Genomic DNA, 17,746 nt, shown 5'->3' with positions numbered 1-17,746 from the left:
TCAGCAGTTATACGGGTGATTTTTCTAGTAAATAATCCAAATTAAATGGTCATTTACCTGACAGGGCAATTTAAACTGTTTTCCATTACTGAGAGAACTATTCAGTCTCACAGCAGAAGTTTGTTAGATCGTTTGCTGAAACCCTCATCAGCTCCTGAAGGACGTTAAATAAATTCACGATTGAAAACACCTCGACATCATTTCACTTCAGCCTCTCTCTCCTAAACAAAACCAGTAACTGTCACATGACAAATCATCAGCAGAAGGACATGGAAATCCTCGGGGGGGGGGGGGGGGGGGGTTTCCTCACACACCTGCTGTGTGCAACGAAACATTGATTCTGGCCACAGCTCCCAGTTTCCTTTTTTTAAAACAAGGTCTTCTTACAAATATTAAACCTTGTTGTGTAAACTGCAACTCACCATACACACTGTAACTTGTACTTTAATCTCCTGAGCACTTTAACTTGTGTGTTTTTTGATTAGCATGTAAACCCTATGGATGAATATGACTGTCTATCAGATCTACTATGAATTAATCTCAAGAAACCAGGACATCGCAAGTTTACAACACTTCCTCCGCTGTTGGTTAACACCTAGTTCCCCTTTATGTCACTTCACACCCAGACACGCAGCCATGACAGAGCAGGAGAGCTGACCTATGACCCGCGCCACCAGACACAGGATGACGGTGACGGTGACGAAGGTCCAGTTCCAGTAGTGGGGTCCGTCCACCGTGGCCACGCCCAGAAAGATGAAGATGAGCGTCTCGCTGACGCTGCTCCACATTTTCAGGAAGTACTTGATGGTGGTGTGGGACTTGTGGGATATATTGGCCTCCACGTAGGGCCGCATCACTGCTCCACACGCGATCAACCTGGAAGGAGGCAAAGGGGCAAATGTGGGCTCAGTTGAAAGATATTGAATGAGATATTTTACTAGTTGGCATCTTTCCAAATCTGTTGTTCTCGTTCCAAAAGCTAAGATGTGTTACCCAAACTGAAAACAAGTTGAATATGATTAAAACAAAGTAAAATGTGATTATTTCAGAGGTTTTTGAAGAGAAAAGCCAACTCTGCTGAAGCACTGGTTTGACTTGAGTCTTCTGCACCAGTAATGTCAACATGAGGAGTTCTCTGGTTTCACTGTCTGATAATAGGAACATGTGACGGCGACAAAGATGTCTCCATCCCCGTCTGGTGACCACTTCTCTGTTCCGCTCTTGTGTCATGCAGCGGAGAAAACAAACGTGATCCCAGTTACATAAACCACAACAGCTGCTCAGCATTCACACCATTCTTCGTCCACGTGAATATTGGTTTGGCCTTAAGGGCTTTAGAGGGACGATAAAAGGAATTCGCACCGACAAGCTGACTTCTAACACGCGATACGGAAATCCACCCTGACAAATCCAGTTTTTGATGTGAGGGGCAATACAACAGCCACAGGCACTGGGGAAGAGATTGCCCTTGAAAGTACGGATCCACTGGCCCTGACACACGAGGGGAGACTCAGTATATTATCACCTCTTCTCTCCAACATCAATAACTCCTAGCTACGTTAAACAGAGGAGAGATTGATGTGTGCCGGAGGAGCTGGTGAGAAATGGCCCCTCAGAGAACGTTGAGATGCCAGTAAATTTAGGTTCGGTTTAGATGACACTGGACGAGATTAATTCATTAGACCCCTGGTTACCCGGAGTGCAATCCACCAGGATGTACAGCTGACTCACTGTCATAAACACGTAGCTGGAATGGATTTTCCATGCAATGGCAAGGTTATATATAGACCATGACATTTAATACCAGATGGAAGAAACAAATATTAACCAGAACTTCCACCTTGCAGCTGCAGGATGCTTCTGCAAACCAAAGTATCAGTTTAGATTCATGTCTTTCTAGATTCATATTATTTCTGTAGTGCAGAACGCTGTGACGGGGCAGTGAAGTTGACCTTTGACCTCCTACTGGGTGTCTTGTCAGTCTTAGTGATCCCATTTACTTAAGAGACATGTATTGACGGCTTATGCATCATAAGTAAAAGAAAGTACCAGCAGGAAAATCAATGAGTTGCAGGATAAAACCAGAGGGATCCACATGTCACATAAAGATAGAAAAATAATAAAAATGAATGTGCAAATTATCAGCATGCTAACAAAAAAGATAAGCAAATCTTTCTTACTCACTTTGAAAGATATTTTTTTACAGCACAACTGATATAGATTTTTGGGGACTGATGCTGATACAGTAGATACTGATATATCGGCTAATTTATACATTTAAAACAAATCATAAGTGATTCCTTTGATTCGTTGTTATCAAACCCTTATGATAAAGAAATATAATTGAGGCTTGATAGTTTACACTTAACCTATATAATGTATTATGTATCATAATTCCGGCTCTAATTTCGACTCATTTTGTTGAAAATTTGTAAAAACAGAAAACAACTTTTTGCACATCATAAGAAAACTACTGGGGCAAAATGCATTCTTCTGTGTCCCTCTTTCTCTTTCTCTCCCTTATCTTTTCCTCAGCCCATACACTTACGCCATGATGCCGGAGAGGTGGAACATCTCCGCCGACAGGTAGGCCATGTAGCTGTACACAAAGACAAAAAGTGGCTCGATGACACGCGTGTGGGAGGTGAAACGCGAGGTCAGGGCAGCCAGGAAGCCGTAGATGGCTCCCACTAGAACGCCACCCAACGCAACCACCAGGAAGGAGATCATTCCAAGTATGCAATCGATCACCGTCACTGTCCCAGCGGCTGTGTACTCCTCGAAAAGGTGGTACAGCACCTAGGAGAGGGAGGGGTGGAAAAAGAGAAGGGGGGGGGGGGAGCGAATGAAGGATTAAAACGTGACATGGATGAGTGTGAATAACAACAGAACTATTCACTATGTGACTCTATTGATTCTCTGATTATATTCAAAAGAGGAAGATGGAATAAAGACGTCACGATGGGCATTTTTAAAAATAGATTTGATCCCTGGTGTTGTTACACAGCAGATCAGATCTGATCATTACAAAGTCAAGTGAAATGAAGCCTTGATTTGTGCATGACTCAGTGTTGCTGGGACATTATTTTTCCAACATTTGTTTTGTAGGAAAAACTATTTGCTGTGTAAATCTAAAACCTTTTTAGTCAGCAAAGTTTCCCTTTGCCAAATGGATAAAAAGAAGCTTTAAGTCCCGTACCAAACATTTGCTAAGTAGTTCACTATAACGCCAGGCCATGCAGATCGCCTGCCAAGTGCTCCTCAGCTGATGAATGAGCTCTGGCTCTCGCTACAGTCAATGACACAGTCCAGCTTTGTGTAAATGTGCACTGAGGCTAAACTCGTAGTTGAACACGTGACCTGGAAACAATGGCCCTTGAGAAATGACTTCTGAACATATCTGGCACAGTGCAGGCACGATTTGTGCCAGTCAGAAAACACAAGTCCTTAAAATAAACATTGGTGACTCAGGCAGGTACGATGTGAGTGACTTTATATTGTTACAGTATTGGAACAGGCCAGATAACAGCTGGTGTGCCACGAGAGCTGAGAATTACTAGGAGGTGACAGACTATTCAGGAGATCACATTCTATCTGTTTGCAGCTTAAATCTTACTTTAAGGTTAAAGTGACTAAATAGCGTGATCTGATGACACCACCCACTGACAGAGCTTTTAGCTTTGTCACAGACTGCTGAGCTAAGCAGCAAAGTTTGAATTTCTCTCAGCAAGGAGGCTTTGGGGTGATAAGGTTCAGGAACGACTTGATAAATGATGCTCTTACGCTTTCTCTGGACATCAGAGTTACAACTGTACCTAATTATGGCTGCGGCTCTGACACAGGAGCTTCTGAGAGGTACAAGCAGAACTGTAGTGTGGTATCATCTGTATTCCTGACAGTCCTCGCTGGAGTACAGACAAATCAATAAATGCATTCCCTCATAACAAATGGAAGCAGCGCCAACCACACAGGTTTTTTTATCTGGTCCCTCACCACAGTGACAGCATCGTTCAGCAGGGACTCGCCAAACACCAGGATGTGCAGCAGTTCGTTGATGTGGATCTCCTCAAACACAGCGAGCACAGCGACGGGATCCACGGCTGAGATGATGGAGCCGAACAGCAGGCAAGGCAGCAGCTCTATTGAGAGGAGGTTCGAATGCTCGGGCTGGATCTGACACACAGCGTACAGGAGGCCCCCGATGAAGAAGGCATTCCACAGGGTCCCCACGACGGCGAACATCAGGATCGTGCCCAGGTTCTCCATGAAAGGGCGGATGGGCAGGAAGTAGCCGGCGTCCAGGATGATGGGCGGAAGCAGGCAGAGGAAGAACAAACTTGAGTCCAGCACTGGTGGGACGTCCTCTCCAGCCACTTTGATGAGCCCCCCCACCAGCAGGCCCACCACAATCAACAGGCAGCTTTCTGGCACAATGCTGGACAGACGAGGAATCAGGTGGAACCCTGGGAGAATGGAGGGAATCGAGAGATAAGATACAATTAAATGGGGGGGGGAGACAATAAACAAGAATGAGCAAGTGATTTATCAGGAAATTCACAGCAGAGGTCACTGCCTCAGGCTGAATGTGGGTGCGTGTGTGTGTGTGTGTGTGTGTGTGTGTGTGTGTAACTATAATTCTTTCTTCCATTCTGTTTTCTCACTTTTAAAAAGGGCAACAGTGCAAAAAGCAATCTGAGAAATCACAACATTACAGAAGCAACCAGCTGTGACATACTACACTTCTGTGAGCATTAGCACCCCCCAGGCGACAAATTAAAAACTTCTGCTTTATGTATGGTATCCGCTCTGATGGCAGACTGCCCCCACAGGAAAGTAAATCCCTACTGTGTGAACAAAGTGTACAATTCAATGAGAGAAAGTTTTTGTTAAGGTTAAGTGAAGGTTCGTCATGCGGGAGAAACACGCACTGATTTTTGTGTTGGTGATGCAGCGTGTGTAAAAGCTTGTCTGCCCTCATTTGCCAATTTTAACAACTCGCTGTCTGAAACACAAACAAACACTAACACACGACCTCTCTGTGGAACCACTTGGGGAAAAAAATCACATCTAAATAAAGTCAAGGCTGCGATTGAACTACATTTGCCCTGCGCCTACATTCAGGAGTGGTAAGAAAATCTTTCAGCTTTCATTTATGCTTCCCGTTTACATAATAATCACATTTTTGAGGAGTTCCACTTAATTGTAATAACCATTTGCAATTATTCACCATCGCCTGAGGCTGCGCGTCCTCGAATTTACACAGCACAAGCAGCTCTGCAGTGAGACTGTCCATGTTAATGACTTTCCAATGAAAAAGACGTCTCCCTTACAACAAATACCGTCGCCTTGTGTATCATAAATAAATTAGAGGGTTACCTACAGGGGAATTTTGCAGCTGGCACTGAACCTGGCGATGACATGATGCATCAACACTGGCATGCAAACACAACACAGAAATATGAACCAGGTACGGTTACATGCTCACATGCAGGCAAAACAATCTCACAGGGGTAGATTATATGAAACTGTATATCATGGTGAAATATAATCTGGAACCACTGCAAACTAGAGTGGTACCCAGTAGAGCGCACAGCTCCACCAAGGCCCAGCAGTTCCCTTTAGTTCTGCACCGAATGAGCCACGTTCGTTTGGACATAGTTCCCAAACTATTGGGGAAACATATAAACTTTTGCTTCCCTACTGAATCTAGAGGATCTCAGCTACACATTAGTGGGAGTTGCAGGTTTCAAGGTTCCCAGTTCATTTACATTTGTTAACATACATACTTCAAGTCATGGTAAATAGGTTTATTTCATGGTGTAATTTACTCCTTTGAGTTTAAAAATACCCAGAAAACTAAAGAGCTGTAACAGACAACTGAGTTAAACCGCGTTATAGTACATCTGTGCTGTGTGATTCAATTTTCCTTTTGTGAAAATTGGTTTTATAAAACTGGTATCAACAAGTATTGTTCAGGCACCAGTATTGAAGGTATTGGTACAGCTAACAAATATGTTTTATTCATTCCCAGGACGATGTTTTGTATTCTGTGTGTGTTTATGGACACAGAGGGAGTGACATGGTAACTGAGCCACAACAACAAGCCGTTTTACAAATCCGCCCGAAGCTACCGCCATTACATTGAAATATGTCGTCCGCCCAGCCCTGCAATTTTAGATTGAAATGGAAATATTCATCCAGAATCTAAACGCTGCCGTAAGAATATAGATACAAGCATCAACAGAAGAACATTTGACTCTGTCAATCAACACCACGGCTACCATGCCCTTCAGAACAAGAATGGACAGAGCTGTAGCAGAAGCTGCATGTGGCACAACAGCCACAGGGTGTACAAAGAGGGGAGGGGCAGGCAGGTGAACAGCTCAGGCCTCCTGCAGTCAGTTTGCTTACATTTGCACAATCAGAAGTGGAACAGCTCATTAATATTCCCTCATTAGCACATAGCACAGTTTATTATGTAAGGGACAAGATGGAGTAAACAAGAATTAGAAATAAATAGAGCTGGAATCATATTGAACACAATGTAACAGGCTTTGTCTTCACAGTCAAACTTAAGCAGCTTGATATTCTCTTCGGGGAAACAAGACATCTAAGGTGGGAGGGGGGTTTACACTTGGGCAATTGACGACAACACTGTTAGTGTTTGAGCACAGTGCGCGTCTGTGAAGTATACAGCTGCATGCAGCTGTAGGTCTGCTGCTCGGAGCAAAGATAGTGAGGAAGCCTTTGTCCTAAATGGTCGATTGAGGCCTAATATCAAGACAACTAGATGTCAGAGCCTGAACCCTTTTCTCTTTTCAGTGAACTTTTTTATAAAAAGGTTCACCACTCAACTCTACAGAGGCTTGGCAGCCAGCTGGGTTAACAAAAGAGATTCTGTGGTATCTGAATTTAACAGAAACTAGGCTTATCTGGCAAGCTGGGTGTAAATTCCACAGCTAGACCTTAGATTATCCAAAGCACAATGTCTCTTGGGAAGAAAGCCTACAGCCGTTTACTGGAGGCTTCCAAATTAAATCTAAATTAGCACATTAATGCTCACAACATCTCTGCCCCCTACAGACACTGTTACATAATTAAAAAGCTGTGTCTGAGACACCAGCACCAAAGACATCTCTGTTCAGTGTGGGGGGGCACCAGATGACACACGTGGGCCTGCACATTTCAAGGACGCTAATTGGTCCCCGCATGAAAAGAATAGAAGAGATTACAGTGATAGGCTTGAATTAAAAAGTGATGGTGGAGTGTAATATTAAACTTCTATGAGTTAGGGTTAGAGTTTCACAGCGTGTTACTTCCCTGCTTTACTACAAACCTATGTATAGAAAAAGAATGAAAGATACCACTATTAACAATTTGAAATTAGCAGCACTTTAACATAGAAAGGTATTCACAATTGTCATTAAAGGTGGATGAGCTTGTTCAGCCTATTGCAACCTAAAAAGGAAGCAGGAAGAAGTGCAGACAACAAGGTGTTGAGAGAGAGAGAGAGAGAGAGAGAGAGAGAGAGAGAGAGGGGAAATGCTACAGGAAGCAGGAAGAAGTGCAGAAAACAAGGTGTTGAGAGAGAGAGAAATGCTACTCAAGGAAAAAGTACACATCCTTTATAAGAGCTACTACTCAAAAAAGAAAATTGTACAATTATCTAATAAATTACTTGGTGTATTTCATCATATCAAATCAATTCTAATAGCCTAAAGCATGCGTGTGGAAGAAATTGCTCATTCAACTTTATTGAAATACATTTTTTCAGGAATGCCTACAGCGAGTTCTTCAAGCAGCAGACAGGGTTTCACAAATTCATACGACCAACACTTAGACCTGGTGGTGATCAAGTTACACAAACTTCATCTGCTGTTACTCACTGATCTTAAGTGGCTACAGGGCAGTTTGCCTAAAAGGGAGAGCTCCTGGTCACATGCGCATCATTAACAAATCTGAAAGGGTTTCCCAAACTTTAGAGCTTTAGTTAAAGAAACAAGTATAACTCTGTCCTCCTGAGGATGGCTTGGGAAATCAAGAGAGTTATTATTAGAAGACGCGGAGTCCTGCTATCCCTAATGTAAAGGGTACTTCCCTGTTCGAAGTAATGAACCTGAGCCAAGGTACTTTTGGCTGACAGCTTTCTGTCCTTGAATGTTTATCTATGAATAGGCAACAACTAACTGGCACTTAAAGCTCAAACAGGCAATGAAGCAATGGCAGCCATGTGAAGACTGTGATAGGCCATTTTATTTTTAAAATACCAAAATGGAAACACATTAGCTCAAGTTCTGTTGGTATTTTCCTGTCATGGGTTACATGGCAAAGCTCGGGAACAATTCAATAGTATTACATCTTTTCATATCACTAGCGCAGTGCCCATTCTAAACATGCCAGTTTGCCCGGCCTGTGGTAATGCTGAATGGAGCTTTCTTTCTCAAACTGTAAGAGAGACATGGAATAATTGAGCCGCGGCGAGTAAACACTGACGTCAGGACTCGGTCCACACAACCCTGAAGCCACCGCTGCCGCACAAAGAGCTGTTCACCTACCTATTCAGAATTTGGTGAAGCTCGTGAGTTACTTAGGCCTCATGGGAGGGAAACACCTCAGGAAACATTTCTAAACTGTTCTTATGACCAAGTCATTCATTAAAAAGATGGGCAGTGTTGCCCTCGATAAAAGGGCAAACAGGTCATGGCTGGATGGACTCATGGCAGTATTACTGCGGATGCCTCTAGCAGTGGTACACTCAACACTGGACCCAAGAATGACGCCCTTAATGGCCCATTATCATTCATGGGTGACCAGGAGGAACAAGTATAGACAAAAAGACATTTCTGCATCAATACTGACCCTTTGAAATATAAAAACTCTCATTCTGCACTAAGGACAAAAAGGCTCAGCGAAGAGAGCCTGAAGGGTCAAAACATAAGTGGTGACAGTTCACACATTCTTAAGTCTGTCCAGCATGACGCCAATTATGGCTTTCAGTTCTCATCTAGTGTAGAGCCGCACTGCAGGAGATAAGATGGGGTGGGGGGGGGGGGGGGGGGGGGTGGCTAGTGGAGTTCAAAGAATCACTCGTGGCACACATCTCAAGTGTTGTCAAGACATTTGCAAGAAGGTGATAAGTGGTAGATGCACTCATACAGTATGTTAAAAATGCTTTAACTATAAGATCAAGTGGTGAATCCTGGCTGCTTGTCAATAACGACAGGTGCTGTGTCCTTGCCTATATGAAGCAAGGTTACTGAAAACCAGTAAAGGGTAACGGCTCTTTCACTCTCGAGCATGTGTACCCAGCGTCAGCACAGCCTGGTACTTACTTATCATCTCAAAAGCCAGGAACTGTGTCCTGTTGCCAGGTGACTAATTGTACACCGCTGACAAACGAAATCTGCCGGCTCAAGTAAACACAACAGGAAAGAAAAAATATTTAAACAGGGTTTTTTTAGAAAGAAAGTGACTGGTGGTATATTCATTTGATTCTTTTCCTAGAGACCATGGTCTTTAACCAGCAGACCAGCTTTCCTACACCTTAATGTTCCCAGGAGAATCAAGAAACGTGTGTTTCAGAGCTATGTCCACCTTGTTCCTGACAACAGAGCTTTGAAAAAGATAAGCTTTTGTGAGTCAGTGTTTGATGTTTGATGCAGACCATTGTGCTCCTCAAGTTGCTGGGTTTAAATTATTAATAACGCTGCCAGTATATGGTATTTCAGTATGACCCACCATGCAATAACAGCACAAATACACTGCTGGCTTACAAAGGAGATTGCTCACAAGGGTGTGTTTCCAAGTTATGGTGACGGTTGAGATGTCGACACACCGACACCTTATCACCTTATGATAATTCACAAAGCCATCTAGTCAGTGATAGTATCCAATGTCTGTTACAAGCAGGACTTTACACACAGCTTCTCGTGATCGGAGTGTTGTAAATGGAGAGAAAACGTTGCTTAAGAAAGTAAACAAAAGGAGAATTCAACAAAGGAACGAACATGATAGACTCATCTACCTTTGAGAAGAGATGGCCTTTTGTTTCACAAAGAGGACAACACTAGATAGTAAATTATATGATGAGAGTCAAAGATAACGACCTACATAAGAGGTCATTCTTTGAATCAAACAGAAGAGCAGTCACAATCACTGTGTGTTAGGCTAATCATTGAAATGTCCTTATCTTATGGCACATACAATTATGATATTGACCCAGTGATGCATGGACAGAAGAGACAACCTTCAAACTAATTCATATTCAGTACTGCTTTCATGGCTATTGATGTGGATTCACTAGCTACAGACTAGATATTGAAAGTTCTTGCTAAACGCTAGGCAAAGATTTCTAAGATTAAGAGCATATGCACAGTTTTCTTTGACAGAACCCTTCACTGCTAAGTCATAACCTAAATACTAAACTGGAGATAAGCGGCGTATCGCTTGACACATTAACCAAAGCTTTGCCTAAGGTGTGGTTACTAATGCTGTACCTGGACTCTTCCCAACAGTTATTACAGATAAGGAAAGTTGTAAGGACCATATTGCTTTACAGATTTGCCAGATCCTGTTACTTTGGACTACACAACACATGCCTTATTAAATTTATTCATAGAGTTGTATATCTTGTTAAAGCAAGGTCGGGCACAGTCTTACACTGCAAATTCATAATACATCAGCCCCTTCTGAGACACTGCTTTCCTTTTTTAATTCATGAAAAAAGTTAAATCAGACTTTTAACAAAAGGGACACTTACTTACTGTTTAAGAGTTATACAGGTGATTTGAAGGTTAACCCAGTAATACTGATAATGTCTCCCTCCTTACTTATCGTCCATTGTTGACTCTAGATAAGCATTCTTTTAAAAAGGTATGGGCCGGTCTCTTAGGGAACAATTGCTAAATAGAGGATTGAAGGAAAGGCAGCATTCTAGAAAGTGTGTTAATCAGGACATTGTGGTTCTTGTAAAATCAAAAGTTGTCACTGTATCCGGGTAAAACCAGGTGACGAGGTTTAACACAGTCGGCAGATTACTCCACAGCTGCTATAGTGAAACGTCTAAGTTAATTTATAAAAATCAAATATATAAAACTGTAAAACTTCAGCAGTCCTGAGAGCAAAGCTAAATCTATTTGTTCAATCAATGCAAGCTCAGCAAAACGTGGCCATATCAAATATTTTCATTCACAACCTCTACCACAGTCTGTGGTTTATGACATATATGACTTATCAGCCAGAAAATCAGTGACGGCATTGTTGTATTGTTTTATCAATGGTTATACTCATCTGATGCAGCACTCAAAAATGTTTTCACATTTAGTATTTTTGTTGATTAATATCATAGCTAAACACTGAGTGTTCTTAGAGTGTATTTAGCTGATGTTCACACCCTTTATTCAACCCTACACAAAAGAATCAAAGTCCCACATCAACAAAATACAGTTACTCAGGATCATGTGTGTGTGTAGATTTTATGGCAGTAATACACACCTTCTCTTCAAATTGTTTGGGTGGTTATTAATTATAAATGGAAGGTGAAACTAACTGGACTTGTTAGACATGTTACAAGGAAGGAGGTGAACACTGGAAACAAGAGGCTTCTCAGCCAACAACGGTAATTAACCAAAGGTGTGTCCCACTGCCCAATAACATATAACTAGAGTATTATGAGATGTCTTATCGAAAGATCAGTGAGAAAGTCGGTGCCTGGTGGATGTTTGATAAGAATACTTGACTATATTGCAGTAAAGACATCAATGTTAATAACTGCCGGTGAAGTTTGGTTCGTGCTTTGATTTGTTAGATATTACTTTCACATGAGAATCGGGAACAAGGTAATTTAGATAATAGCCTGGTGTCACGTCTTCTAGCTGATAATAACTATATAACAGATCCTTTCAACTGCATCCTTCTACTAAACAGAGGTCAATGAGGTCAATGAGGACCATGCGGTAGGTTTGTAGTGGTAACTGTAGCCTTTGAAACATGGGTTAATATAGAATAGTTATTTCTGTCCTATAATAGTCTGCAGCCTAATTACATGAGCCAAAATACAGGATGACTCATACATATAAGGACTTAACCAATTACTTTAACAAGTAAGGTTAGGAAAAGTCTATATCAGCGCTAGTTTGAAATCTTTTATTTTACATGATAAACAAAGCAGAAAACCATATATATTTAAATTCTATGTAAAGATTTTGTTTATTTTCCTAACTCGAGTTCTACATGTTATATTGTTTTTGTGTTTTTTAAATGTATAGCTATTTATGAAAGAGTTTATGGTTCCATGTCAAAATATCAAGCCTCAATTACATTTCTTAGTCATAAGGGGTTTAAATAACACCATCTTACATGGTCATGTTTTTAATATGGGAGAGGCGGTGGTCCAGTGGACTAGTGGCAGAAGACATCAGACTGGAAGGTCGCTGGTTCGAGGCCACGGACTGACAAAATCATACCTGGATCTGTTCAAGTCCAAAAGGACTCTCCCTACCCCACTGTTTAAGTGCCCCTGAGCCACTGTTTAAGTGCCCCTGAGCAAGGCACCTCCCCCAACATCCATTCAAAAGGGTCAAAAGCAGAGGACAAATTTCCCCCATTTGCATGTAGCATGTGTATGGGACCAATAAAGGAATCTTGAATATACCAATATATCTGCCAATATCGATACTGGCATATTCTAAGTAAAAATACACACCCTGGCTTTTGATTCATATGAAAAGCTTTTGCACTGGATATGATAAATTCAAGAGAAGTACGTGTGTGAGTTAGGAGAGAAAGGCACCATGCACACAGGCAGGTAAATGGTCTGTGGATGTGCTTTTGGGGCTGTGCGATATTGGGTTCATGAGGATGAATAAGACACAAGGCCAACAGCGCAGCAGTCACATCAAATTACCTACAGCCCATTTTCAGCGGTTGTGAGATAATCACAGGCTTAAGGTCACCGCTGTCGACGGCTGCTGTCAGCTCGCACACACTCAATCCGGGCTCGTATCTTTTCTGCCTCCCTTCTGCTCCACACACTTTCATAATTCCTCCAACTATTTCGCTGACATCTCTCATGTTCACTCCACGTCCTTGAGCTGTGTCCTCACATTGATCCACCCGAGCCAGGTGGTCCCTCTCTTGAGACACTGGGATTCTGGCCCAGACAGTGAGGCAGTGTCCTCCCTGGCTACACACTGGTGCTCAATCAGGCAGGCCCCTGGTATCTCAGGCAACTGACATGCTGCTGGCTCTCAGGAAAAAGGCGATAGAAGAGGACAATGCAGTGCTATGTGGGAATACAGGGAACTACTGGCGATAGAAGGAAAGACCGGACAAAGGGGACATGAGGAAGAGTGAAGAGGAGTGGAGAGGGGAGGAGCAACAGACTGTGAGGAAACAAGAGACAAATTATAATGTGGCAGAGAGTTGGGGGAACAAGCCAAAAGTGGTTCGACTCTCATTTCCCTGTCGCTTTCGAGACATTCCTCATGACAGTGTCGCAGAGGCTTTGGCACAAAACAGCAAGACAGGAGCTTTTTGTCTGTGCTGAACACTTGAGCCAGAGAGTTGCTCTACAACATCCACACTGATGCATCGAGCTGCTTAGTCATCACTGTGGTGAGGAGCGAGCGGAGCCCCGAACACAAGAAGCTGACAGATCTGATGAGTAATCTGTGTGACAATAAAGATTTACGCCTACTTATTGACCGGAGTGAGATGTGCAGGTCAAACCGAAGTCAGCATGTATACCGGTTGCTTGGTGTGCAGAATGGAGGGAGGGGTTAGGGTGGCCTGGAGGTCAGGGACTATCTTGACACTGAAGTGATCAGATTCAATGTGAGCCCATCAATATGAGGCATTACATGTCACATGCTATCTCTGCTGGGGTTATCGATTATTTTATCACTGTGCATTACAGTTGACACATCTTCTCTTCAACACGTGGCTTTGATTCAAAGCCCAGTCTGATACAAATGCAGGCACCTGGGGAACTGGCTGCAAGTAACCATTGCAGGTAAGTACCTGCAATGGTTTCACCTGTAGCCAAGGGCCACATCACCTGGAAGGCTAGCATTTCCTGACATGCAGGCTTAACCACATCCACATGCTACTCACCTAATTTCATTAAAGAAGCCAGGAGCACCCATAATGAGATTTCAAATGGAATATGGATGTGGTGGTAGTCGAGGCTGAGCACAGGGAAAGCCTTCTTGGTGAAGTTGAGTCCCACGTCTGAAGCTTTGTGGCTGCCTTCATGTTCCGGGGGGGTGACATCCGGAGAGCTGGCGGCTCCGAGGGGGAGCACGGATCCCTCCAGGAGCACCAGCACCACCAGCAGGAGCAGCCCCCGCTCCGGTAGCCTCCTCCCGGTCCCGGCCGGGCTGAGAGAACCTGTCCCCGAGGGCATGTTGTCGAGGAAATAATACTAAAATTGAGTTTTAAAGTCCGCTTGGGAAACCTGAACAGGTTCAAGGAAGTTGAGTCACTCACAACTTCGTAATGTTTGGTTCGTTAAATTAAGTCCTAAACTCGCCAAAATGACTTCAGCGGTGGGTTCGGCTAGCGTACACCGAACCGGGAGCCCGTTCTCCGCGGGGACGTTAGCTAGCTTGGATCCGGCGCTGGTTCCCCCGTCGCCAGGTGAACACTCGCACCGACACAGGCCGGAGGAAGAAGGCAGGGAGCGGCTGGAGCTGACTTTTACAATACCGCTGTAAAAGTACAAGCTTTTCCTTCTCGGTTCATTGGGTTGTCACACCGCCGCGTTTCCCCAAGTTTGTCCCCGGCTTCCACTGTCAGTGGCTCTCGGTGTCCGTGGACGATGTCCCCGTTGATGCTGGAGGTAACAGAGGACACAGGGGCATCCGCTCCGCGCCTCGCCGAGGAGGGGTCCGCTCCGACTGCCCGAGAAAGTCGTCCGTGAGGCGGCGGTGCTCCGATGCTGACCTTGAGGAGAAGCCGCACGGCTGCCACATCGTATTCCCGCCGTGTGTCCTGCGTGTTTCAACTTTTCTCTTTTTTTGTGTTGTTTTTAACTGTCAGTGTCCGTGTGGATGCGGCGTTTCCCCCTCGGCAAGTCCCCGGGAGGACAGGAGCTCGGTCGGCGGCCCAGCAGCGCAGAGAGAGACGCGGTGAAGGGGGTTGAGGAGCGGAGGAGACTCTGGATGTGTAGATGATCCCCCAGCTCCGGGAGGCTCGTCCCGGGTTGTGAAGCCTGAGCGAGGGGGGGCAGCGAGTCTGTTTAGCTCGGTACAACCTTCAAAACACACACCCAGGGAGGAGGAGGAGGAGGATGGGAGGAGGAGGAGGAGGAGAGGAGCGGGAGGGGGGAGGCCGACTATAGTGACACCTATAGGAATGGAGGGTTTGAGGTGTGTCGTGGGGAGAGAATGACAGAAAATCACCTTCACACATCTGGGTATAGATGGGATGTGTTCATCCGCTGGAGCTCACTAACATCAACTGCTGTTGGGCATAACTTAGCCCGGTAGAACATAAAAGGGATATACAGTATTAGACCGAAGTTATTGAATAATATTCATAATGAATATTTCCCAAAATTATACAAAAGCACATTTTTCCAAACTAAGTACTGTAGCATAGCCAGCAGGAGACCCTGGACCTGTGACATGATTTTGGTGAGAATATACAGTATTACAGTGAAGTTATTGAATAATTTTCATAAAGAATATTTCCAAAAATTATGATAAATGACATTTTTTAAAACGTTGTACTGTAGCATAGTCAGCAGGACTCGCTGGACCTGTTACATGATTTTGGTGAGAATATACAGTATTACAGTGAGGTTATTGAATATTTTTGTAATATCTCTTTTCGGTGTTGCACTTTGTAGACGTCCCTGCGCACTCGTCTCACAGCAGGCTGCACATAGACACCAATGTTCTGTGTCCATCACGGAGGACGACTCATATTGATGATAACTGGCCTGTAGCCCGTTGTCCACCTTACTACGGTGGGAATTATGACTTATTGATCGGGGAAGTCCGAATCTGTGAATATCTTTCCAACTTTACTGAACTCCATATAAGCCAGTAGCCCATCAGATTCACCTCCAGCCTTTGTGTACCCTCAAGCTCGGCCTGTATCGTTGATTACCAGGCCAAAACACTTGATGACGATGTCCCTAACATCCGCTGGTGGCCACTAACATGTAGAGTTGGTAATTTATATTTTTACAGAAGACCTTCAAACGTACAAATCGAAAAACAAATCCGAACAGCGCTTACAGCGGGTTGGTCTTAAACATGCTGTTCCCGCAAGACAGCCCAAAAGTATCTAAGAACTTGAAGTGATCATCACGGAGCCCTTATAGCCAACCCTGATGATATTAATATGATTATAGAAACGTGCCTTTGCCTTAATCTCGGATGCCAGAGGACACCGGTTCGCTCCATGATCTGAATACTTATCAAGCTTGATGTGACCTAAGCATTATGCAGTGATATTTGCAATGGCTGACTGAGGAGTCGGGGGTGCATACATTTGCAGAAATTGATTTAAGCCTGAATATAAAGCTCACTCTAAATGTTGTTTAAGGACCTTTAGTCGACACTGCAGAGGTCAGGGGTTCAGGGTCAGCGGGAATTGGAGAGCGGGTCGAGGATCAATGTAGAAGCAGGAAACAGTGAACACAAAAAAGAATGAACCAAAATGCTTATATGTAAAGATATATATATATATGCTACACTATGGTGTGTTTGGTTTTGGTTCCTGTTTGTGTAGCAGTGGGAGTGGCCACATGCAAACGACTTGCATTGTTAGTTCAGTGTTATGACTCAGCATTTCCAACACGTTTTTCCAAGAGCACCTTTCTTCATTTATCAACACAGAACTGACCGAATGACAAAAGCATTGATTTGAAGCCGGCCTGCTGGTTTTACAAGGGTCACTTTGGCTATTGAAGGTTTATGAAAGCAGGAACTATTAATCAGTTTCTCCTGAGGACAATCAAGAATATATAGAGCATAGCTGTTACAATTAATTGATTAATTGACCAGTTTAAATAAAAAAATATATACTTAAAATTATACTTACTTATCTACTAAAATATATTTACTTGACATTAACCCGATGGTTTCAGTCAATTGAGCAAAACATGCCAATGCCAAACATTTCCACATGTCAGCTTCTCAAATGTGAGGATTTACGGATATACACTACCGTTCAAAAGTTTGGGGTCACCCAGACAATTTCGTGTTTTCCATGAAAACTCACACTTTTATTTATCAAATGAGTTGCAAAATGAATAGAAAATATAGTCAAGACATTGACAAGGTTAGAAATAATGATTTTTATTTGAAATATTAATTTTGTTCTTCAAACCTTGCTTTCGTCAAAGAATGCTCCATTTGCAGCAATTACAGCATTGCAGACCTTTGGCATTCTAGCTGTTAATTTGTTGAGGTAATCTGTAGAAATTTCCCCCCACGCTTCCTGAAGCACCTCCCACAAGTTGGATTGGCTTGATGGGCACTTCTTGCGTACCATACGGTCAAGCTGCTCCCACAACAGCTCAATGGGGTTGAGATCTGGTGACTGCGCTGGCCACTCCATTACAGACAGCATACCAGCTGCCTGCTTCTTCCCTAAATAGTTCTTGCATAATTTGGAGGTGTGCTTTGGGTCATTGTCCTGTTGTAGGAGGAAATTGGCTCCAATCAAGCGCTGTCCACAGGGTATGGCATGGCGTTGCAAAATGGAGTGATAGCCTTCCTTATTTAAAATCCCT

The 17,746-nt window shown here is 43.5% G+C and overlaps 2 protein-coding genes across 4 annotated transcripts in view; both read right to left on the bottom strand.

The window, feature by feature from the left end:
- slc9a1a (solute carrier family 9 member A1a) overlaps positions 1 to 15,299 on the bottom strand; it is a 28,115-nt gene extending 12,816 nt beyond the window's left edge. The window contains exons 1-4 of one of the 3 annotated variants that reach the window (XM_034612171.1): positions 14,113 to 15,299; positions 3,994 to 4,463; positions 2,549 to 2,799; positions 659 to 876 (exon numbers count right to left, since the gene is read on the bottom strand). In XM_034612171.1, coding sequence (XP_034468062.1) covers positions 659 to 876; positions 2,549 to 2,799; positions 3,994 to 4,463; positions 14,113 to 14,404 — 1,231 coding nt within the window. In that variant the 5' untranslated portion in view covers positions 14,405 to 15,299. The remainder of the gene's footprint in view (positions 1 to 658; positions 877 to 2,548; positions 2,800 to 3,993; positions 4,464 to 14,112) is intronic. The other 2 variants (XM_034612172.1, XM_034612173.1) reach the window with 2 other exon arrangements.
- LOC117777400 (hemicentin-1-like) overlaps positions 1 to 17,746 on the bottom strand; it is a 1,765,934-nt gene that overhangs the window by 1,082,018 nt on the left and 666,170 nt on the right. The gene's annotated exons all lie outside the window — the stretch shown is intronic.

The sequence above is a fragment of the Hippoglossus hippoglossus genome, chromosome 16 (assembly GCF_009819705.1).
Source record: "Hippoglossus hippoglossus isolate fHipHip1 chromosome 16, fHipHip1.pri, whole genome shotgun sequence".
NCBI classification, from domain to species: domain Eukaryota; kingdom Metazoa; phylum Chordata; class Actinopteri; order Pleuronectiformes; family Pleuronectidae; genus Hippoglossus; species Hippoglossus hippoglossus.
This window is presented reverse-complemented; position numbering and strand designations above follow the sequence as displayed.